The sequence below is a fragment of the Falco biarmicus genome, chromosome 1, assembly GCF_023638135.1.
Source record: "Falco biarmicus isolate bFalBia1 chromosome 1, bFalBia1.pri, whole genome shotgun sequence".
Taxonomy (NCBI): domain Eukaryota; kingdom Metazoa; phylum Chordata; class Aves; order Falconiformes; family Falconidae; genus Falco; species Falco biarmicus.
The window spans coordinates 34,682,089-34,703,372 of NC_079288.1; the positions used below are offsets into that span (position 1 = coordinate 34,682,089).

Consider the following 21,284-nt stretch of genomic DNA (forward strand, 5'->3'; position numbering starts at 1 on the left):
GAGGAGCCAGGCCCGTGCGTGGGAGCGGCGGGGCGGGGCGGGCGGGCACTAGGACCGGGGCAGCGGCCGAACGACCCGGGACTCCCCACGCTGCCGGCATCGGGCGGGACCGGGACAGCACCAGGATAACAGGGCGGGACCGGGACAGCACCGGGATAACGGGACTGGGACAGGACTGAGATAACGGGATAGAAATAACCGGGCAGGGGTGGGACAGCACCAGGATAACGGGATCGGCACCGACACAACCGGGAAAGTCTGGGACGGAACCGGGATACGGGACCGGGACCGGGGGGTCAGGACCAGCACCGGGATAACGGTATGGGACTGGGATCGGAACCGGGACCTAGACTGGGCAGTGGGATGGGACTGGGAGCCGAACTGGCGGAGATAACGGAACTGGGACCAGGGGATGGGACCGGCACGGGGCTGATGGGATGGAGGCTGGGGCCAGCGCCGGCGCGGGGGGGACGGCACTGGGATCAGCACAGAGTAATGGGCCGGGAACTGGGACCAGCTCGAGGTTCCTGGGCCGGCAACTGGGACCAGCTCGGGGCAATGGGCGGAGCCGGGCCCACCCCACCCCGGCCCGCGGCCCGGCGCCCCCGCAGCGGGAAGAACGGGGCCTCTGTTCCGCGGGGACAATAGGGACATTGACGGTGCCCTCGCCCCCGCAGGACCCCCATGGCAGAGGGAAGCGAGCCCCCCCGCCGGGCCCCCGCCGGCCCGGGCACCCAGGTGGGCGGGGGAGGGGGGCACGGGGGGGCTTGGGGGGGTGTGGGGAGCTGGGAAGGGACGTGGGGGACTCAAGGGTGACCCGGGGTGCTGGGGGGGGGTCATGGGGGGGGAGGGCAGGGGGTACCCAAGGGAGCTCGGATCCAAGGGTGACCTGGGGTGCTGGGGGGGCTCATGGGGAGGTATGGGGGGGGGGGGGGGGCAGGGGGGTACCCAAGGGACCGAGGGGGCTGGGGGGGGTCATGGCGAGCTGGAGGGGTATGGGGCACCTCAGGGGGCTCAGGGTGGCTGAGGGCCCATGGGAGGGCAGCGGGGACTGTGGGGAACCCAAGGGAGCTCAGGGGGCTGGGGGGGGGGACGGGACATGGGGGGCCCAAGGGAGCCCGGTGATCCATGGGGACCTATGGGGCACAAGGTGGGGGGGCATAGTGCCCCAGGGGATCCCTGGGGAGTTGGGGGGGGTCACAGTGGGGTGCACAGGTGGATTGGCATAAGGGGGCTGGTAGGGGCCTGGGAGAGCCGCTCGGAGCCCCCGCTCCAGGTGACTCCCCCACCCAGCCCTGCCGGCCAGTACCGCGGGTCCACACCTTCGGGAAGGGGGGGCAGGCGCTGCGCAGAGACCCCCGCGCCCCCCCTGCCATGCGCGGCTGGCTGTACAAACAGGTGGGGAGCAGAGGAGGTCGGGGGTGGGGAGTATGAGGGGGCTCCAAGGTGGGAGGGTATGGGATTGGGGAGGTCTGGGGTGGGGGGTGCTGGGGGGGGTCATGAGGTTTGGGGGACTGGAGAGGGTTGGGAGTCTGGAGGGGGTATGGGTGTTGGGGTGGGAAGAGTTCTTTGGGGGTATTATAGGTTTTGAGGGATCAAAGGGGGTGCTGGGGGCATGGGGGGTGGCAGGGGATGCTGGGGGTGGCAGGGGTGGTGGTGGTTGCTGGGGTGGCTATGAGGTTTGCGGGGCTCTGGGGGGGGGTTGGAGTTTGGGGGGTTGATGGGCTGGGAGGGCTCAGCCGCTGTTGCCCCACAGGACAGCTCGGGGCTGCGGCTCTGGAAGCGCCGCTGGTTTGTGCTGGTCGATCTCTGCCTGTACTACTACCGGGGTGAGGGGGGGGCAGGGGGGCGGGCAGGACACCCTGGGGGCTTGGGGACCTAGGGCATTGGGGGTCCCTGGGGGGGGCTCCCGGATCAAAGGTCCCTGGGGTGGTTGGAGGCCCCTGGGGGGGTCAGGGAACCTGGGGGGATCAGGGGTGGGGTCCCTGAGGGGAGTGGGGGGCCCTGGGGGGGTCAAGGAACCTGGGGGATTGGGGGTCCCTGGGGGATTGAAGGGGTCCCTGGTAGGGATCTGAGGTCTGGGGAGCCCCAGGAGGTTTGGGGACAGCCAGTGGGACTCAGAGGTTCCCTGCGTCCCCCCAGTGGTGCTGGGGTTCTTGGGGTGCCAATGGGGTCCCTGGGGGTGTTCTCACCCCCTGCCACCCCTCTGGCCCCCAGATAGCAGCGAGCAGCAAGTGCGGGGCGGCCTCCCCCTGCCCGGCTATGAGATCCGCATACTGCCTGCTGCCCCCCGCGCCCCCCGGTTCCTCTTCACGGTCAGCCTCCACCCCCTGGGTCACTGGATCCGGGGGTGTCCTGGGTGCGGGGACAGGGCCCAGGAGGCTCTGGGCCTCCTGGGCCCCCTCCAGCATGAACCCCCCCATCCCCAGGCCGAGCACCCCGGGATGCGGACGTACTGCCTGGGGGCTGAGACCCCCGAGGAGCTGAATGCCTGGGTCTGCGCCTTGCGTCGGGGTGCATCACCCCTGCCCCGGTGAGGGGGCATGGGGGGTCACAGGGAGCCTGGGTAGCAGGGGGTTTGGGAGGGTCCCAGGAGGCAGGAGGAGGCTGGGGGCTTTGAGGGGGTCAGGGAGGGTTGGGGGGGTCAAAGGCTTTGGGGGGGGGGGGGGGGGGCTGGGGGGCAGTTAACCCTTTAACCCCTGTTGTTTTCTTGCCCTCCCCCCAGCTCCCCCTGCGCTCCCTCCCTCCAGATGCCCCAGGAACCACAGAGTGGGGGTCCCCCATTGTCCCCTCGCCCCTGTGGCTGGTGTCCCCCATGGCCCCCAGCTGAGGAGGTGGTGGGCCCACCCATGCCCCCTACTCGCCACCCCCTAGTCCCTCCACTGCACCCCAGCAAGGTGAGTGTAGGTGGGGGGCACTCAGGGGTGACCCCTTTATTTCACCCTCCCCTCCATAGTGACCCCCAAACCAGCCTCCTGCCCCCTATCCCATAGCATCTGGGGCTGGGGGGGATGTTGGAGTAGGGACCTCTGACCCCCAGCCTAACCCCAGGTGTCCCCCAAGCTGCTCTGACACTCCTTGCCCTGGGGTTCCACGGGTGCTGGGTAGCCCCACAGGTGCCGGTGGGTGCCACAGTGGCCCCCAGAGCAGCAGCTGGGGGGGGCGGTCTGGCCAGGGTAGTACCTCCGTACCCCAAGGACCACCATAGGGGGATCCTGGGGGTCCCAGTACCCCCACAGCAGAGTACCGGGGGTGCCCCAAAGACCCAGGGCTGGGCAGGGCACTGCACTCCAGGGGACCCTAATACCTTCCCCTGGGGGGGCCTACCCCCTGCAGGGACCACAGTTCCCAGCCCCTCCAGTGACCTCCCCAGCACTAGGAACAAGGGAGCCATGGGGTGCCCTGACCCACAGCCAGCACTGCAGCCCCCCCAGGACAGAGTGGGGGGATATGGGGGGGTAGGTACCGGGGCAATTGTGGGGCAGGTCTGTGCGGTGGGAGGGGGTTATGGGGCAGGCTGGGGGCGGCAGGGTATAGGGGGAGCCGTGGGACAGACAGGAGCAGCGGGTGCCCTGTACCCTCACCGCAGGTGTCCCCACGCCCGGAGGAGGCCCCGGCACGGGGGGAGCCCCGCCCTATGCTGACCCCGCCTCCCCTGGGGAGGAGTCTGCGGGAGCTCCGCCCCCCTGGAGCAGCGACCATCCAGCAGCTGCCCCCTCTGGCCGGCGGGGGGCCAGATGCCGTGGAGCAAGTCATGGCGGCCAATCAGGCACTGGCTTTTCCACCTGGCTTTTCTGATTGGCTGCTGGCACTCGAGGACTCGGATGGGGCTCTGCCCTTCCCGGGCACCGCCTCCCCGCCGGCAGCCAATGAGACCTCGCCCTGCCCGAGGGCGGGAATGAGTGGGCATGGCTCGGAGCGAGAAGGTGTGGCCGGCCGTGGGGCGCCTCGGCCAATCAGAATCACCCTTCTCCAGGCCAGCTTCTGAGGGAAGGGAGGGGAGCTACGCCCCTGTGGGGCGTGGCCTGGTGGAGGGCGGGGTTTCTGTAACCCCGCCCCCTCTGAGCCCCGCCCCGCTGCGGGGGAAGATGGCGGCGGCGGTGCGGCGGTTGCTGGGGTGCGGCGGCGCCCCCGGTGGAGCGCGGTGAGTGGGGCCGGCCCGGGTCCCCCCTTCCGAGGCTTCGGGTCCCCTCAGCGGGCCGGGGGCTGCTGCCGGCGGGCGGCTCCCGGGCCCTGGCGCGGTGCCGGCCCCGCTGTTAATGCCTCACCGGGCAGCGCAGCCTGCTGGGCAAAGGTCCGGCCAGCAGCAGCCCCGCGGCGAGGAGGACTCCGCCCGCGCCCCGCTGCCCTGGGGGCGCCCGGCCCTCTGGAGGGCACTGGGCAGGCTGTGCCCTGCCATGGGGCAGCGGGTCTGCCCCACTGCGGCGGGGGTCCTGGCCAGAGCTCCTGCGGCTGAGGGGGCTCCCGGGAGAGTGCTCCCCTGCCCCCCCGGGCCAGCCTGAGGCCCCCAGAGCCTGGGATGGGGGAGAGCTGCCACCTTCGATGTTCTACGTATTCCCTATAAAAGTGGGCCGGGTGCCCCACCCCACCCCACCCCCCACCCCACCCCTTCTGGGATGAATGGAGTGAAGCCCTCCAGGATGGACGGTGCTCCCCAGCAGCTGGAGGATGCAGGCACCTCTTGCCTGAAGACCCTGGAGGAAAGGACCAGCACTGTGGCCTTCAGCTGCTGTTTTTGCCCCCCAGTCTGTCATTCCCAGGCCAGAGATGCTGGGGTTTCCTCCAGCATGGGTGTTCTGGCAGGTGCCCCCCCGGCGCTGACCCGCTGTCTCACAGGCAGTACTCGAGGGACGCCGAGGGCAGCTGGTTCCGCTCCCTCTTTGTGCACAAGGTGGATCCCCGCAAGGATGCCCATTCCAACCTCCTCTCCAAGAAGGAGACCAGCAACCTCTACAAGATCCAGTGTGAGTGGCCCCGCTGGGAGGATGGAGCTGGGGGTCAGAGCAGGTGGGGTGCACCCTGCTCTACTGGCCCCTCCTCACCCATGGGGACTTCCCCCTTGAGCTGCTCTGCCTTGGGCCACCCTCCCAGGGCCTCGGCTTCTGCCCTGGCAGACCCTCTCTCCTCTCCCTGCAGTTCACAACGTGAAGCCAGAGTGCCTGGATGCCTACAACAGCCTGACGTGAGCCCTGCTGCTGTTGGGGTGCTGCCTGGCATCCCAGCCAGCTGTTGGAGTGCCACTCTGGAGCAAGGGGGTTGGGAGGGTGGGCTTGTGTGGAGCTCCTCAGGATGCTGGGTGGGTCTGTGCCTCTGCTCTCCTTGCCTCAGTTTTTCTTTCTGTGAAATGGGTGCACCCCCCAGGGATGCTCCCTGTCCTGTTAGGGCAGACTGCTCCATGCCCAGACTCCTTGTACTGGCCTGGGAGGGCAAATGGGGGTATCTGGAGTGGTTTGGGGTGGCTGCTGCTGCCCCCCCCCCCCCCAGCTTCTCCCCCTTTGCCCCCCCAGAGAGGAGGTGCTGCCCAAGCTCCACTCAGATGCTGACTACCCCTGTGACCTGGTGGGCAACTGGAACACGTGGTATGGCGAGCAGGACCAGGCAGGTGCGGGCAGGCAGGCGGTGGCTCCTGGTAGCTCTGCTGCCCGAGGGGCTGTGAGCAAAGTCGAAGACCTCGGCTTGTGCCAGGGGCCGGCTGTCATGCAGGGGGAGAGGGATGTGAGCTGCTGGGTGGGCTTTTGGGGTGCTACCCCCATCTCCCCAGCACCACGCTCTCCTTCCAGTGCACCTCTGGCGCTTCTCAGGCGGGTACCCGGCCCTGATGGATTGCATGAACAAGCTCAAACAAAATAAGGTACCACCAGGATCATGGCGAGGCGCCTGAGCTCTGCCCCTCTCCTCTGCCTGACACCCCCCGGCCTGGGTTGTTGCCCCTACCCGAAACCCCCAGCTGGGGCTGTCCCCAGGAGTACCTGGACTTCCGCAAGGAGAGGAGCCGGATGCTGCTGTCCCGCAGGAATCAGCTGCTTCTGGAGTTCAGCTTCTGGAATGAGCCCCTGCCCCGCCAGGGACCCAACATCTATGAGCTGAGGACCTACAAGCTCAAGGTGAGCAGCTGCAGGGGACCAGCCCACACCATGGGGCAGCATTTGGGTTGATATACCCCTGGGATGGGGGTCCTGCCTTGTGTTTTGGGGGCCAGCTGCCCAAATTCCTTCCTCCTTGGTGAGGAGAGCCCAAGAGCAGGGATCTGGCTGCTCACACTGGGGTTTTTTTGTCTTCTATTTCCAGCCAGGGACCATGATTGAATGGGGCAACAACTGGTAAGTGACTGTTTTCCCAGCACAGAGGGAATCAAGGGGGGAAAAGGTCCCCGAGGAGTGGGGGCCCTGGGCAACTCCCTCCCAACCATGTTTCTCCCGCTGCGTGCCAGGGCTCGGGCCATTAAGTACCGACAGGAGAACCAGGAGGCGGTTGGTGGGTTCTTCTCCCAGATTGGGGAGCTGTATGTGGTGCACCATCTCTGGGGTAAGCGGGCTCCTCCCTGCCACCCTTGTCACCCCCTGGGCTGCCCCCACCATGGGCTCTGGGGGGGGTGTGGCCCTGAGTGCCAGCTCTGTCCCCTCCCCACAGCGTACAAGGACCTGCAGTCCCGGGAGGAAACAAGGAACGCGGCCTGGAGGAAGAGGGGCTGGGATGAGAACGTGTACTACACGGGTGAGCAGGCCCCCCCTGCCCACACTGGGGACCCCCCTTGCTCACAATGGGGACCCCCCTGCCCTTACCCCTCTCTTGCTCTGTTTTTCTAGTCCCACTGATCCGGACCATGGAGTCGCGGATAATGATTCCCCTGAAGATCTCACCCCTGCAGTGAGCGGGGGGATCTGCGCCAGGGTGTCTGCCTGCACCCAGGGGGGCTCGCTGCCTGCCTGCGGCCCTGCTCTGCTGGGGGTCTCTGCTCCCCAACAGCTCCTGGCTCTCCTTCTCCCCCCTCACCTCATTTTGGTGTGCCCTGTGGGGTGGGGAGGGTCCACGGGTGGGGAGGGGAAGGGCGGGAGGCCCCCACCCTGCAGCAGGTCCCCAGGTGTGGCTGGGGACAGCACTGCAGCGGGGCTGGGCAGGCTGCAGAGGTTGGGGGGTGTCTTAATTATTCCTGACGGGCCCAGTGAGTGCCTTTCCTGCCAATTAAATATTTAATATGCCAACACCTGGCCTCTCTGGGGGGTGTCTGGGGGCACTCAGGCCCCCCAGTGTGGGGAGCAGACCTGCCCCCAAACCTGGCCTCACCCAGGGAGATACCCTGCCCCATGCCATGGGTGCGCCCAGCACCACAAGACCCCCACCCATCGGTGCGATGCTACACCGAGGCTCCTCCCCTCCAAGTGCCCCCAGTGCCATTGGGGACCCCATACCTGGGGACCCCCCAGCCCAAGGGTCCCCTGTGCCTTCTGCAGGACGAGCCCCCCGAGCCCACGCGTGTCCTCACCGTGGGGGGACCCGCCCCATAAAGCGGGACTGGCCACGCCCCCTTGCCGAAGCCACGCCCCCCGGCGTGGATCGCTGACGGACCTCTGTGGTGGTGGCCGCTAGGGGGCGCCCTCAGCGGCTGCCGCTCTGCGCCGCGCTCGCTCGCTCCACCGGCGTCACTTCCGGGCGGCGCTGAGGCGGGCGGTGCGGTGAGCGGGGGGCGCCGGCCTGGGGGAATCCAGGCAGGGACAGCCGGGCCGGGGGGCGGCCTGGGGCCGAGCTGGGGTGGGGGGGGGACGTCCCTGGCCTGGGAGCCGAGGCTCCGGGCCCGGTGTGCGGGGGTCTGGGGGGGCTCTGGAGGAGCCGAGGCTCCGGGCCCGGTGTGCGGGGGCCTGGGGGCTCTGGAGGAGCCGAGGCTCCAGCCCGGTGTATGGGAGTCTGTGGTGGGGCTGAGCGCTGGAATTGGGGAAACTGGTGGAGAGAAGCCCCGGGACTGGGTCGGCGGGGAGGTGGTGCAGGGGCTCGCTGGGCTGGGAGAGTGCGGTGCCCTGGGCAGGAAGGAACTGGGGACTGGGGATAGCCCGACCCCAGGCAGCTTTGGCACCCACAGACGACGGCTTCATCTCCCTGTGGACAACAGCTTTGCCTCTTCTCCCCCAGTCTTTGACTGGCAGCACCATGTCGTCGGACTCCAGCAAGAAGAGGAAACCCAAAGTGATCCGCACGGATGGGGGCCCACAGGAGGGCAAGCGGGGCAAGGGTGATGCTGACCAGGTAGGGCCCCTGGCTGCCCACATACATAGGCAGAGCCTGCCTGCTGCAGCAGGGTCCTCATGACCTCCCTTACACGGGTCTGTTCTCATACCTGCTCTTTGCTGACCTTATTTTCCCTTTTGGGAAGTTGTGACATTATTCCTCCAGCTCCCAGGGCCTCTGAAACTCCCGCTCTGTACTTCTGAACCTGCTTCCATCTCCTTCAAGAAGCACAGCACTCAAGGAGTCAGATGCTCTTCAGGAGATATAGGGAGAGGGGAGCACCAGGCTGAAAAGTCCCTTGGGGGTTTGCATGTTGCCTTAAGACACTCCTGTGAGCAGCAGGGTAACTTGGGTTCAGCCAAAGTGGGGATAAGGATTGAGGAAGTAATCACCTTCCCAGTTTATTCTGTGTAGTCATGTGGGTACACCAGTGCAGGATGGGTACCACTGTGTAAAAGATGGCCTGAACTTCCCATGCATTTTAATGACTGTTTGTGTTTGGGATTGTTCATCAGGTTCTGTCTTGTGTATAAAGTCTCCTCAGGTGTAGGATTAATGGACAGAGCTGGGAACTGGCTTGCAAACAGAGCAGTTTGTTTCCCAGTGCCCTTTCCAGAGAAGCTGGAAGGAACAAGCCACAGAAGGTACTTTCTGCCTCTGCAGGATGTTAGGTACTACAGTGAGGAGTGCGAGGTGGATCTCCGTGACCCTATCAAAGACTACGAACTTTACAGAGAGACTTGCCAGGAGCTTCAGAGACTGATGGCAGAAATCCAGGAGCTGAAGAGCAGGGGCATCAAGGACAATGTAAGAAGCATCAGTGCTTGATTTAGTGTGTTCTGTCCTTATGTGTTTAATGCTTTCCCATTAATCTGAGAGGAGCAAGAGCCATGATGTCTTCTGGGGAGAGTCAGGAAAGTGGAACAGCCTCCCTTATATAAAATAAAATGCAATTTAGATGAGGCATTTGGTCTTTGACTGAGCAGCTGTTATGCAGACTGAGTTACTGATCTCCTAAAGCATCTGTGGGCACTTCTGGGAAATGTGCTGATGGATGGGGGGGCTCCTGGGGGAGGAATTGAGCTCCTGCTCACTGCAGGTGGGGGTGGCCAGACTCTCGCTGTCCCACAGGCTTGGCCAGGGAAGGCTTGCACTGCAGCTGCCCGTGATGTCCCCTGCACATCAGGGTGGGCGCTTCAGGCTCAAATGCCTCTGTTCCTGCTGCTGAGAAAAATCACTAAAGTGAGCCCAGAACCCCCCACCCCCCAGGTTATTTCCAGCTAGTGGCCTGTGAGTGTGGCAGTGGGAGGCTCCCTCAGAAGCCCTGGTGGCATAAATTGTGTCTCCTTAGAAGCATGGAGCCCCTTTGTGACGGGACTGGTAGGAGGTACCTGTAGCAAAAGGACTCTGTGGTGGCAGTTGTGTCTTTCTTTAAATGCCTGTTTCCTGCCACTCAGGCTTCAGAGATAGATGAGCGGCGGATTCAGAGCTGTGTCCACTTCATGACCCTGAAGAAGCTCAACCGGTTGGCTCATATTCGGCTGAAGAAAGGGAGAGATCAAACCCATGAGGTACAGAGGGGGCTGGGGGGTGATGAATACAGGTTGGGATTTAGTGGGATCACAAATGATGTCATTTCTGCCTGTTCTGTGATGGATGCTTGTGTGGGAGGAATTCAGCACCAGCCAGGTTGTGGTTTTTGAAGAGAGGGTTAACAGGAGACTACTGTGGAGCAGCAGCAGCTGTAATTATAATGAATAGTGAAGGAGCAATGTCTGCTTCTGTCTTGAATAAAGTGGGGATCCAGAAGGCTCCGTCTCAAGAGTCTGGTGTGCTGTAGGCCTGAGAAATGTGTATATGATTGGCCCCAAAGTTCCTTATGCTGAGTTCTGGAAGAGTTTTTCCACAGCTTGTGAATAACACTGTTTTGATTGTGCCACTGAGGAGACTGAGGCACAGGGACAGGAAGGGACTCAGTCTCTGTGCCCCAGCAGATCTGCCCTGTTTCGTGCCTTGTCCCTGAAATACGCTGGAAGAGAGCGGGATCAATTTGATGTCATGATCGTTTGGTTTCCCAGCACTTGAAAATGTCTTTCTTTCCCCAACAGAAAAATTGTTGCATGCCCTAAAGCCCACTGTCCCTAGCTGGTATGGTGGGAGGGGGTGTGTTGGTGACTCTTTGTGGGGTATATTTGCTGGGAGGAAGGCAACAGAGCCTGATCCCCTGCTCTGTGTTTCAGGCAAAGCAGAAGGTTGATGCATATCACCTGCAGCTCCAGAACTTGCTCTATGAGGTGATGCACCTGCAGAAAGAGATCACCAAATGCCTGGAGTTCAAGTGAGTTTAGCTGAGGAAGAGAGGGAGTGACAATGTATCTGGGATGGGGTGGAGGCCTCCAGTGTTTGGGATCTCTGCCACATTGCCTGAGCCCTCTGCGGAAGGAGATGCGTTATCCAGATGCCACCACACAGCAGAGACGGAGAGAGTATCCCGGAGTTCTTGTGCTGGGACACCAGGATAGAGGCTTGTATAGCAGAAAGGGAAGAAGGCATCTATTTTGGTAGGTGGACGGTGGAGGAGAGACCGAGTAAATGTCAAAGACATGGTCATGCTGGTCTTTTGAAGGACTCCTTGGCCTCTGTATATCAGGAGTTTTCTTCCGAAAGCTAAGCCTTCTGTCATGCCCATTGCACGGGCAGCACTCTGACCCGCTGCCAGGAGAGCTGTACTTAGACTGATGCCTCAAACAGCGCTTTAGTTAATTGTGCGGGGAAGGTGTCCCTGTGGAAGTAGGGACCTGGTTCGGGCCTTTCTCTCCTCTGCTGCAGTTTAGCTCACTGATACTGTGGTATTCACACAGCAGAGTGAAGCCAGCGCACAGGCATTGGCACTGAGCGCTGTCCGGTGAGACGCGGTTGAGTTTGGCTGTGCTGCAGCATTTCCCACCCTTCCCCAATCTGATCCTTGCAGGTCAAAACATGAAGAGATCGAACTGGTGAGCCTGGAAGAGTTTTACAAAGAGGCTCCCCCTGAAATCAGCCGGCCTGCCATCACCCTGTCTGAGCCTCACCAGCAGACCCTGGCCCGCCTGGACTGGGAGCTGGAGCAGCGCAAGAGGTGGGTCAGCAGCATCTCTGTTGGGTGTCAGCCTGCTGCAGGGTAGGGCTCTCGGTAAAACCCCGGAGCGAGCCACACAGCTGCTGTGTGAAGTGAAAGTGGGTAACAAAGGTTTTAATGCCCTCTTGAAATAGTGTAGAACACGTGACAGATTTGTTGTGTAACTGAACCCTCAGCATGGAGATTCATGCTTTGTGTGGAACTGGGCTTGGTGAGATCCTTTTTTCATAGATCAGGGAGTTTTCTTTCACACGCCTGATGAGAGGGCACTCCGGGGGATCCTGGGGAGCAGAGCAACATCCAAACCAGTCTGAGAGAAGCCCTGAGCCAGCCGCAGCCGCTGTGCAAGAGAGGCTGTCTGGGACCACACCTTGTGCTCTGGTTGAGGACAGCAAAGGTGTCTTGGTTCTCCTCATAAGCCCACGTGTTCTCTCAGCAAGGCAGTGAACATCAGTGCTGACGCTTAAGTATCAAGGGAGGAAAATGAATTTTGTAGTTTGATGTTTCCCCAGCGTCTGCTTGGAGGCTTTTGCATCAGGGAATGGGGACACTGCCTGCCATAGGGGTGATATTGAAGGATGGGTGGGTACACGCTTCCATCCAGAACCTGGTTCTGCACGATGTGCCATGCAGGGCAAAGCGATCCCTGTTTTGTCTGCCATGCTATGGTCCAAGGAGCAAAATTAAGCCAGCCTGGCACAGCCTGGTGATACTGCCATTCCTGCCTGTGCTCTTAACGCTTGCCACTGTGGGGAGCTGCCTGCACAGTGCTGATCTCCGCTGAGCTGGTGCTGGCAGCCAGCTCCTCATTGCAGGCTGTAACCACCGAGGTCCCTCAGCTGGTGCAGGCAGGCCAGGTGGCTTGGCTGCTCCATCGACTCTTACCCCATGCAAAAAGCAAACATGACACAGCGTTCCTGCGTTTTGGTAACAGCCAGCAGCTTTTGCAGCCAAGCAGCAGCTTGGAGTCTCTCTCCTCTGGAGACATTCAAAACCTGCCTGGACACAATTCTGTGCAACCTGCTCTAGGAACCTGCTTTAGCAGGGAGTTGGACTAGATGTTCTCCAGAGGTCCCTTCCAGTACTGACCATTCTGTGATTAAACCTCACTCTTGTGAGTTTACTAAGTGAGTAACTAAGAAGGAGTTGACGTGACATGAAGTGACTCTGGTGATAGGAAGTGGAAAAGCCTCTTCAGAAGCTTGGTAGTGTTGGCAGAGGTCTGTCAAGCATGGCTGCTGGTAGCAGAGGCTGGCATGGGAATGGATCTGCTGAGGGACGGTCTGGTTGCTGTCCCCTCTCAGAGCACAGCACAGGCATGAGCTTCCACTTTCTCTCCCTATTTGTTTTCCAGCTCTCATGGGTTCCTTTCTCCCTCCACTTGCCCTTGGCATTAAGAGCTCTTTGTTTGTTGCCATGTCTGAGCTCTCCTGGTTCCTGCAGTAACTTTTGTCAGGTCAGGAGAGCTGGGGCCCATGACCCAGGTGGATCTCAGCAGGCTTTGTAGCTGTAATGTGTGGCAGTGACTGAGTTTCCATCCCTAGGCTGGCAGAGAAGTACAAGGAATGCTTGACCAGCAAGGAGAAGATCCTGAAAGAGATCGAGGTGAAGAAGGAGTACCTGAGCAGCCTCCAGCCTCGACTTAACAGCATCATGCAGGTACTTAAGCTCTGCAGGAAGGGGAGGTAGCCTTCAGGGCCAAGCTGAGGTCATGCTCCAAGGGCTGTATTAGAGACATGCAACACCTGGGCTGATTCTGTTTTGGAGATGTTTTGCTCCCAGGCAGGGTGGACGAGGAGTAGATCTGCCTCGTGCCGAGATTCCTCCAGTCTGCTTGTTTATGCGGCAATTCCTGCAGAACTGCAGATGGAGAGTCATTAAATGGGCCTTTCCCTAGGGAGTGACATGCAGTTCCAGCTCCTTGTGATTATCTTGGGAGGGAAGAACAGGAGAATGAACTGGGTTATTCTGAGATCCAAAAGTTTTCCAGCAAAGGAGAGCTGCCAGCCTTCCCTGAGGGCTCGCAGTACCCGTGGCTGTGTTTAACCCTGCACCACAGCTGCTGTGCTGGTTTCTAGTCTCCCACTTTCTAACTTGGGATGAAGGAGGGGTGAGGAGGCTAAACTGTTCTGCTCCCACTGACGAAGGTTAGCCCGCTTGTTCCCCCAGGCCTCCCTGCCTGTCCAGGAGTATCTCTTCATGCCCTTTGACCAGGCGCACAAACAGTACGAGACAGCCCGACACCTCCCGCCGCCTCTCTATGTTCTCTTTGTTCAAGCCAGCGCCTACGGTCAGGCCTGTGGTGAGTACCGAGGGGGTGGCACAGTCCTCAGCGACACCATGAGGGGCTGTCACCAGCTGGGGCCGGTGGGCCATGCTCCCCCCACAGGATAGATTTCACTCCCACTTGCAGAAGACACTGCTTTGGGGGGGGGGGGGGTGTCTTTCCATCTCGTCTGCTCTGCTGCCAGATTCCGCTGAGCTCAGAGCACCAGCACGGCCCCACAGCTAGGCACAGTGAGGCAGCAGCATTTGAAACCTTGTTTGCTCAGCTCCCTTGCTGGAAGAACTGCTTGGGAAGCTCGCTTCCCACCTCTGCCCCCCCTTCTCAAGGTCGACAGGGACGTCCCTGCAGCCTGCAAGCTGGCACAGTGCTGACATGGCCTCCCAAGAGATGTCACCCCATGGGGTGGGTGCTCCTTTGTGCCACCCATGGCAGGGGGAGGTTGACTCCAGAGCAGGCAGTACCTCTGCCTGCTTTTGCAGAGGCACTTCCCCGCAGCTCACCTGAAAGCCTTCATCCCCTTAGGCAGCTTTGTGTTTTGCGGAGCTTTCTGAAGCCTCCCTGAGTTGGGAGGGATTTGTCAGCAGGGCTCAGGAATCCCCCTGGGCTGTCTGCATCTCCTGTGCGGAGAGGGCTGTAGTACAGCATGAGCTGCAGTGCCACTTGCTCTTGTGCTGCTCTGGGGGTGGGGCAGGCAGCAGAGGAGCGTGGAAGGACCTGTGGCACTTGGCCCCACCAAGTCCCTGCTAATGGGCATCTGCAGCCATGATGACACAGCTCCTTGCTCCCTGCTTGTGGCTTGTGCCAGCCAGACCCCCACCTCTCTTGGCTCTTGAGTAAGATTTGGCCTTTGTGGTTTTCAGGGACAGTCCCTCAAAACGCAGCATTTTCCCTCCTCTGACCCCATCCTACGCAGGAGATCTGGCCTTGTGGTGGCCCCGTGTAGCCCTCCGGGCAACTGCCTTTTCCCACTGACCCTTTGTGAGAGCTTCCTCTGCCATGGGGCTCTGCCTCATGCAGCCATTTAGCAGGAGCTTTTCAGGGCAGGGCTGCTTCTGCCAGCTGCCTTTCCCAAACAGAAGTGGGGTTCATAGCTTAGTTTTCATGTCTCCTCTATAGATAAGAAGCTTGTGGTGGCCATTGAAGGGAGCGTAGAGGAAGCCAAAGCTCTGTACAAGCCGCCTGAGGACTCGCAGGGTGAGTTGGGGTGATGTTGCCGCAGGCCAGCTGCCTGATGTTCTGTGCAGGCAGAGGGATTGGGCAGAGAAGCAAGTGGAGCAGGTGCTGAAATGGCACAGTGCCTGATGTCTGCACTGCTGGCCGAAGTCCCCAGCAGCTGTTCCCCTCTGTCCCCAGCTCCTCCTTCCTGAGAGATGTTCGCAGCCCCTCATCTGCTAGAGGGACCCCAGTACTGGGGACATGTTCCTGTGTGTCTGCATCCTGCTAGGGCCCTGCTTTTGGGGGGACAGTGATGTCTGGGGGAGCTGTGGTCTTGGAGAAAGGGCTGGTAGTCCTGCTGGTTGTGGGAAAACGGCTGAGCCCCAAGCAGTCCCTGCTTACACCCCTCTCTTTGTGCAGATGATGAAAGCGATTCTGACGCAGAGGAGGAGCAGACCACGGTAAGGGATAGCGCCGTCCCCTTCTGGATCTTCTCCCAACACCATGTCGTGGGCAAACCAACCTGTGCCTGGTAACTGGAAGGTGCCAAGGGAGCTGGACCTGAGTGGGGCTGGGAACTGGTTCCTACATGCTGTGGATGTGTGTGGTGGTGCACTGACATTAAATCCAGTAGTTTCTTGGGAGGAGAGAGGTGCCATTTCCAGTTTCTGTCCTGAACGCAGGAAAGCCAGGGTACAATTCTGCCCTGCTTGTGTCCCACCATGCTCATCCCACCCAGCACCGACAGCTGCCTCACAGCTCTCCAGCTGGAGCTGTTCCAGTTTGTATAAATAGTCTTGGGCCAGGGAGGCTGGTGTCCAGCCAGGAGGGATCCGTGTCTGTCCCCTGCCATCTGCTGAAAGCGTTGAGCTGAACTCTGCACCGGGATTTGTCCAGCACTCCCTTGGGGAGGCATTTAGGTCCTACAAATTGTACCTGCTGGATGCTGGGGAGAGGCTCTAGGTGGTGGCTGACCCCAGCATCAAAGCCTGAGGGAGGTCTGTGCCACCGCCCACCACCACCCAGCAGCAGCACCTGGTGTATCAGGGCTGTTGCTGTGGGGAAGAATAAAGGGAAGGGCCTCAGTTTCTGCCTCTCACAGTGGTGAAGCTTCTGGGGCCAGCAGGTCCTTGGCCTCATCTTGCAGTGTTGGGGACACTCCTAGGAGCTGAAGGAATGACCAGAGCTGCTTTGTCCTTGCCCTGCAGCAGGTCAAGGATTTCCTGCTTCTCTCCATCCCCAGGGCTGCTCTGTGGCTGTGGTACTGGGGGATTGGGGAACTAGGCTAGAAGGAAAAAGCAGTGGGAGAGGAGGGTTGGGGCTGAGGAGCAGGAGGAGGCTCTGATAGCTGTTTTGCCCTCCCCAGAAACGGCGCAGGCCCACCCTGGGTGTGCAGCTGGATGACAAGCGCAAGGAGATGCTTAAGCGGCACCCTTTGTCCGTCACTGTTGACATAAAGTGCAAGGGTAAGTGTGGTGTGGTGGCCCTTGGTGGAGAGCGCACAAGGATGTGTTACAGCAGATCAGGGAGCAACCCGGCAGCAGCTTGGGGTCCTCAGGGAGAGCTCAGGGTGTGGAGAGGCTTTCCTGCCCTTGGCCCTGCTGCCCTGGCAGGGATGAGCGTGGTCTTGCAGGGGAGACTGAATGAGGTGGTTTATCAGCTGTCTGCTGGAGCTCCTCTCACCCGTGCAGGTGAAATGACCTTGCTCTGAAGCTGCCTTCATCTAGTTGAGAGGTTTTCTTTTGTGGAGGGGCCTTAAGCCTGACAGATAAAGCCTGGCAAATGCTGATGGGACAGCATTAGAGGTTACAGTGCATCGGTTGCCAGTTAATTCCCATGTTGCTTCTCTGCTCCGCTTGCTGTTGTCCTAGCAGAGGAGCATGTATATCCCCCCTGCAGAGTGCAGACAGCGCTGTTACCCCTCCTTTGTTTGCACAGATGAGAATGTGCTTCACCTGACCTTTTACTACCTGATGAACCTCAATGTCATGACAGTGAAAGCCAAGGTGACCACCGCTGTTGAGATGACAACTGCCATCAGTGCTGGGTAAGGGGAGCCTCTGGGTGCTGAGTCCGGAGCTTACTGGGCAGCGACCCCTCCACTTGCCGCAAACACCCTGCCCTGGGGTCCTGCCGTGCTCAGTGACCCGTTGGCAGAGCGATGCAGTGCCAAGAGCAGCATGCAGTGGCAATGTCCCTCTGCTCAGCTGTAGCCCCTGTGGCCAGTGGGCCAAGGGCACTCCATGCCCAATTGCCTGTTCCCAGCAGGTGAGGTTTTAACCTCAGTCCCTCACCTTGCCTCACCTGGGCCACCATAAGAGCCTTTGTATGGAGCTGTGGTTTCAAAGTGCTGTCTTGGCTTCTCCTTTGATGGGTAAATGAGACCCTGAAGAGCACAGCTCCATCTCTGCCTCTGGGGAAGGTTTTCCCCTTGTGCATCCTCTGCTCGGTAGTATCCTTCCCTTTGGCTCCAGGGCCTTGCCAGGAGCCCTGCCGGCTCCTGCATGCCAAACAACACCCTCCTTCTCTCCCTCTGTCCTGACAAGCCAGGGGCAGGGAGGTTGGGAACCTTTTAAGGGAACAGTGCCAGACCTGTCAGGAGCTGGGGGAGAACCTCTCCTGCTTGTCACATTCGGTCACCCTCTTGCAGCTGAACTGCTTTCCTTCCTCCTGCAGCCTGTGCCTGGCAGCTCCCTTCACCTGCTTGCTCTGCAGGTCACCTTGTCCTGAGTGCTGGAGATGCAGCTACCTCTCCGTGGGCTCCCCAGAGACCACTGGAACCTGATTTGTGTGAGGAATAGCTGAAATGGCAGTGGTGGGAGCCTGCCTGGGGAGCTGCAATCAGCTGCCAGCTCTCCGGTGGCTGTCCCTGGGCCAGGAGGAGGTGCTTGAGGAAGAGGGAGGCAGGAGAGGCTAGTCTGGGCTTACCTGGAAGCAAGTGCTGCCTCCCAGCCTGTCCCATGTGAGGCTTCCCAATCCTCGTGGGGTTCCCTTTTCCCTGTAGGTATCCAGAATCCTTCATGACAGCAGCTAGAGTCTCTCCGCAGGGTTTCTGTGCAGGGTGCTCCCTCCTTTGCAGCTGCCCTTGGCTGTGTTACACCAAATCAGTCAAGCTGATTTTATTTATGCTTGCTTGGGCTTGCGAGTACAATCAGACCTGAAGAATTTTATTCTATAAAGCAGAATTCCTCTGCTTGAGCTTGTTGGGTGGCAGACAGCTATCGTGTCATGCCCTGCCTATGCTGGCAATGTTTTCTCTATACAAATCGGCAGGTTTTGAAGTTAACACACTGGAGTGAGCAGCTTCCTGGGAAATCAGGGAGCTGGTGCCCTGTGGTTTCTATCTTCTTCACAGACAGGGAGGAGATAGTCTCCTTTTGGAGTGGAATTAGGGGAGAGCCGTTCTGGGGTGAAACCCAACTCGTGGAGCTCACAATCTCTTTCTCTGGGCTTCAGAGCTTGTTAAGAGGCCACGAAGAGACACGGAGCCCAGGCTGCTGCTCATTAATCTCTTCCCTCCTCTTGTCAGTGACCTCCTCTCACCAGACTCCCTCCTCAACTGCCTCTATCCAGGAGACCACGGGAGGAAAACGCCTAATCCAGCCAACCAGTTCCAGTTTGATAAAGTGGGGTGAGTGGGGTGCTGACCCACACAGCTGGGGCAGCTTTGCCTAGGTGGTTGGCATGAGTGCCCTGCTCCTGGCACAGCACATCCCTCCCTGACATGCCAGGGAGGGCTCAGTGGCTCAGAAGCCAGTTGGCATCAGGTGGGCTCACCAGGCACAGCCTGCGGTGCAGGTGAAAGCAGCACCTGCTCCCTCCAGCTGGTTCACAGGCTGGACAGTGGGAGGGACAGGGTTGGAGGGAATGTTTTGGGGTGGCATAACCCTTCCTCACTGTCCCCGCAGCATCCTGACGTTGAGTGACTATGTGACAGAGCTGGGGCACCCCTACGTGTGGGTGCAGAAGCTGGGTGGCCTGCATTTCCCCAAGGATCAACCTCAGGCATGTCACACCTCCTCCCCCATCTCCTCCGGAAGGTTGAGCTGGGGTTTGGGGAGGCTTTGGGGACAGTTTTTGTGTCCTGTCCTGTTCCCTTGGACTCTGGAGTTCCTGCTGGCACCAGCCGCTCCCAAACCATGGTGCAGCCTTGGCTGGGAGAGGCTCAGCTGGGATGAATCTGTGCAGCGGGGCCACACCAACATATTTTGTCTGCTGCATATAACAGTCTAAGCCATGTTACACGCACTGAGCAGTGACACGAGTGTGTGCCTGTCCCCATGGCTGGGTGGGGTGGCTTCTGGACCCATGGGGTCCCCAGTGGGGGCCCACAGGTCGATGTGATGGTGACGGTCCCTCCTGCCTGCAGCACACAGTCACTGCAGACAACTCGCTGAGCGCCAGCCACATGGAGCTGACAGTGAAACTGCTGCGGACGAGGCTGCAGTCCCGCCTGGCTCTCCACAAGCAGTTTGCATCGCTCGGTGAGTGCCTGGCTCCCCACCTGTGCCTGGGGACAGGAGTGCAGTAGCAGGGTCCTCCTGCAGAGGAGAGCTGGCTGGTGTCGCCTTTAATAGTGTGACGGATTTGTAGTGCCACCCTCTGTGCTCCCAGTCGTTCTCTGTGTCCTCAGTGGTAGCGGGGCTGTGAGGGATGCCCTGTTTAGGGTGGGAGAGGAAGGCTGTGCCCCCTCTCAGTGCCCAGCACCCCTTTGGGACTGGCCATCGCTGCACTGGGAATCGATTTGGGACATGGCGGGAGGTGAACCACACACCCACGCATGTCGTGCACCCATTGAGCAGGCCAGGCGTGTACTGTGCCAAGGCTGTGAGCTCCAGTGGGATTGCAGCTGCAGCCCCCGCTGCTCCTCTCCAGGCACCAGGTGAAGGTGTTGGAAGAGTAGCAGTGTCCCCACGTCCTGGTTTTGGAACATGCCCCACACACAGGACAGTGACAGAGATCTGTCCCCAGCCCTCCCCTGCTCAGGTGGCCTTGTCCTTGGTTTCAGAGCACGGTGTCGTGCCAGTCTCCAGCGAGTGCCAGCATCTCTTCCCTACCAAGATCGTCTCGCGCCTGGTGAAGTGGGCTGCCATTCCCTTTGAAGATTATGCGGTAGGTGCCAAGTGCGAGGCCGTATCGATTCCAGCTCCCACGTGGTGCCAGTAGCTGCTCACTCTTGTCTCTCCTTGCAGGAACTGCCCTACACTAAAGATGTGATAGAGGCGGGCTTGGCTGAAGACACTCACCTCTACTACATGGCCCTGATAGAAAGGGGAACAGGTAGGCACGTTCCCTTCCCCTGGCAATTTCTAATTCCCACACTGGATGCCCCCAGGGCAGCTTTTGGGGGTCTTCATAGAAATCCCTTTGTTTGGAGGCCCCGTGGGCTGTGGGTGATGTTTCTTTTCTGCCCTGCTCAGCCAAGCTCCAGGCAGCTGTGGTCCTGAACCCTGGTTACTCCACGCTGTCACCCATCTTCAGCCTGTGCCTGAACTGGAAAGGAGAGCGAACCAGCAGCAATGATGACAACATTCGGGTAACCTGGGGTGATGGGAGAGGAGGCTGGAGAACCGCTGGCTCGCTGGGGGTGTTCCTAGCGGTTCTGTGTCCGTAATAAACGAGCTATCAGGGTGAGCTGGTGGCCAGGCCAGGCCCATGAGACCTGCTGGATGCAGCAGCAGGTCCTGGGAGGGCAGAGCAGAGCCTCAAGCCTGCGCTATACTGATTCCTCTGCCAGGCTATGGAGAGCGAGGTCAACGTGAACTACAAGGAGCTGTGGGGGCCCAAACCAGGCTACCAGCTCCTCACCAACCAGCTGCAGCGCCTGTGCATGGTGCTGGATGTCTACCTGGAGACGGAGCCCCACGACACTAGCGTGGAGGGGCCTAAGGAGTTTCCCCAGGAGAAGATGTGTCTGCGCTTGGTCAGGTGGGAGCCTGGCGCCCTGGAGGACCTGGGGGCAGTGAGGAGCTGGGTGGGGGTGAGAGTGCTGGCCAGGAGCCTGGTGGCACTGCTGTCCCCCAGAGCACAGCCTTGCCTGACGTGGTGCCAACCTTGAAGCATCTCCTTTAGCTGCCTGTGGGGATGTGCCCCCCTGCAGCTGGGCAGTGCCCCAGGACCAGACCCTTTCTGTGGGGTGCTGTGAGCTTCCTGATGCCTGTGGCCGAATCAGGTTCTCCTTCTCTTCCAGGGGACCCATGCGCCTGAAGCCATTCAAGTTCAACTACCCTCAGGGCTTCTTCAGCCATCGCTGAGTGTTCCCTGGGTGTCAGTCTGGGATGGGCCTCATCCTGTCCCCAGGAGGAACGTCCCCATCTCACCATTTCAGTTTCTTTTCTGACGTTGGGTTTCTTTTGAAGATTTTGTAACCAAAGGGTTTAAACGCTGAACTGAATGAAAAGTGTGTGTCTGCCTGGTCTGTAGGGAGGGCTGGGATGGGGGCACCTGCGGGGGCTGCAGCAAGCCCTGTCCCCTGTCTCTGGTAGCCATCTTGCTGCTGGTGTC

General features: G+C 60.4%; 2 protein-coding genes across 7 annotated transcripts; both read left to right on the forward strand.

Annotated features, from left to right (window-relative positions):
- The first annotated feature begins 57 nt into the window (after positions 1-57).
- Positions 58-7,202, forward strand: NIPSNAP1 (nipsnap homolog 1). Of its 5 annotated transcripts, none has more exons than XM_056347648.1 (10): positions 4,015-4,144; positions 4,837-4,964; positions 5,137-5,182; positions 5,508-5,602; positions 5,781-5,851; positions 5,964-6,104; positions 6,289-6,320; positions 6,431-6,525; positions 6,631-6,714; positions 6,807-7,202. In XM_056347648.1, the coding sequence occupies exons 1-10, from the start codon at positions 4,089-4,091 to the stop codon at positions 6,869-6,871; spliced, it is 813 nt and encodes a 270-aa protein (XP_056203623.1). In that variant the 5' UTR covers positions 4,015-4,088; the 3' UTR covers positions 6,872-7,202. The 5 variants fall into 5 exon arrangements, 2 of the variants coding, with proteins under 2 accessions (XP_056203623.1, XP_056203632.1); XM_056347657.1 differs by having other exon boundaries at positions 4,023-4,144; positions 4,747-4,964; XR_008823253.1 differs by lacking the exons at positions 5,137-5,182; positions 5,508-5,602; positions 5,781-5,851; ... (3 more) ...; positions 6,631-6,714; positions 6,807-7,202 and adding exons at positions 58-319; positions 678-738; positions 1,277-1,398; ... (2 more) ...; positions 2,430-2,533; positions 2,726-2,897 and having other exon boundaries at positions 3,590-4,144.
- A 316-nt stretch (positions 7,203-7,518) lies between these two features.
- Positions 7,519-21,180, forward strand: THOC5 (THO complex subunit 5). 2 transcript variants are annotated; one of them, XM_056347616.1, is made up of 20 exons: positions 7,519-7,673; positions 8,125-8,238; positions 8,884-9,027; positions 9,678-9,791; positions 10,461-10,558; positions 11,192-11,338; positions 12,883-12,997; positions 13,508-13,640; positions 14,742-14,819; positions 15,201-15,241; positions 16,147-16,246; positions 16,719-16,827; positions 18,310-18,411; positions 18,689-18,785; positions 19,150-19,264; positions 19,789-19,892; positions 19,973-20,060; positions 20,201-20,316; positions 20,518-20,708; positions 20,971-21,180. In XM_056347616.1, the coding sequence occupies exons 2-20, from the start codon at positions 8,143-8,145 to the stop codon at positions 21,032-21,034; spliced, it is 2,052 nt and encodes a 683-aa protein (XP_056203591.1). In that variant the 5' UTR covers positions 7,519-7,673; positions 8,125-8,142; the 3' UTR covers positions 21,035-21,180. The 2 variants fall into 2 exon arrangements, with proteins under 2 accessions (XP_056203591.1, XP_056203598.1); XM_056347623.1 differs by having other exon boundaries at positions 7,637-7,673; positions 8,105-8,238.
- Positions 21,181-21,284: the final 104 nt, after the last annotated feature.

Coding starts and splice junctions, on each gene's coding strand:
- NIPSNAP1 (XM_056347657.1), top strand. CDS start 4,089: ATGGCGGCGGCGGTGCGGCGGTTGCTGGGGTGCGGCGGCGCCCCCGGT. Junction 5,603..5,780: donor TGGCGAGCAGGACCAGGCAG/GTGCGGGCAGGC, acceptor CTCTCCTTCCAG/TGCACCTCTGGCGCTTCTCA. Junction 6,526..6,630: donor TGTGGTGCACCATCTCTGGG/GTAAGCGGGCTC, acceptor CCCTCCCCACAG/CGTACAAGGACCTGCAGTCC.
- THOC5 (XM_056347616.1), top strand. CDS start 8,143: ATGTCGTCGGACTCCAGCAAGAAGAGGAAACCCAAAGTGATCCGCACG. Junction 18,412..18,688: donor TTCCAGTTTGATAAAGTGGG/GTGAGTGGGGTG, acceptor CTGTCCCCGCAG/CATCCTGACGTTGAGTGACT. Junction 20,317..20,517: donor GCAATGATGACAACATTCGG/GTAACCTGGGGT, acceptor TTCCTCTGCCAG/GCTATGGAGAGCGAGGTCAA.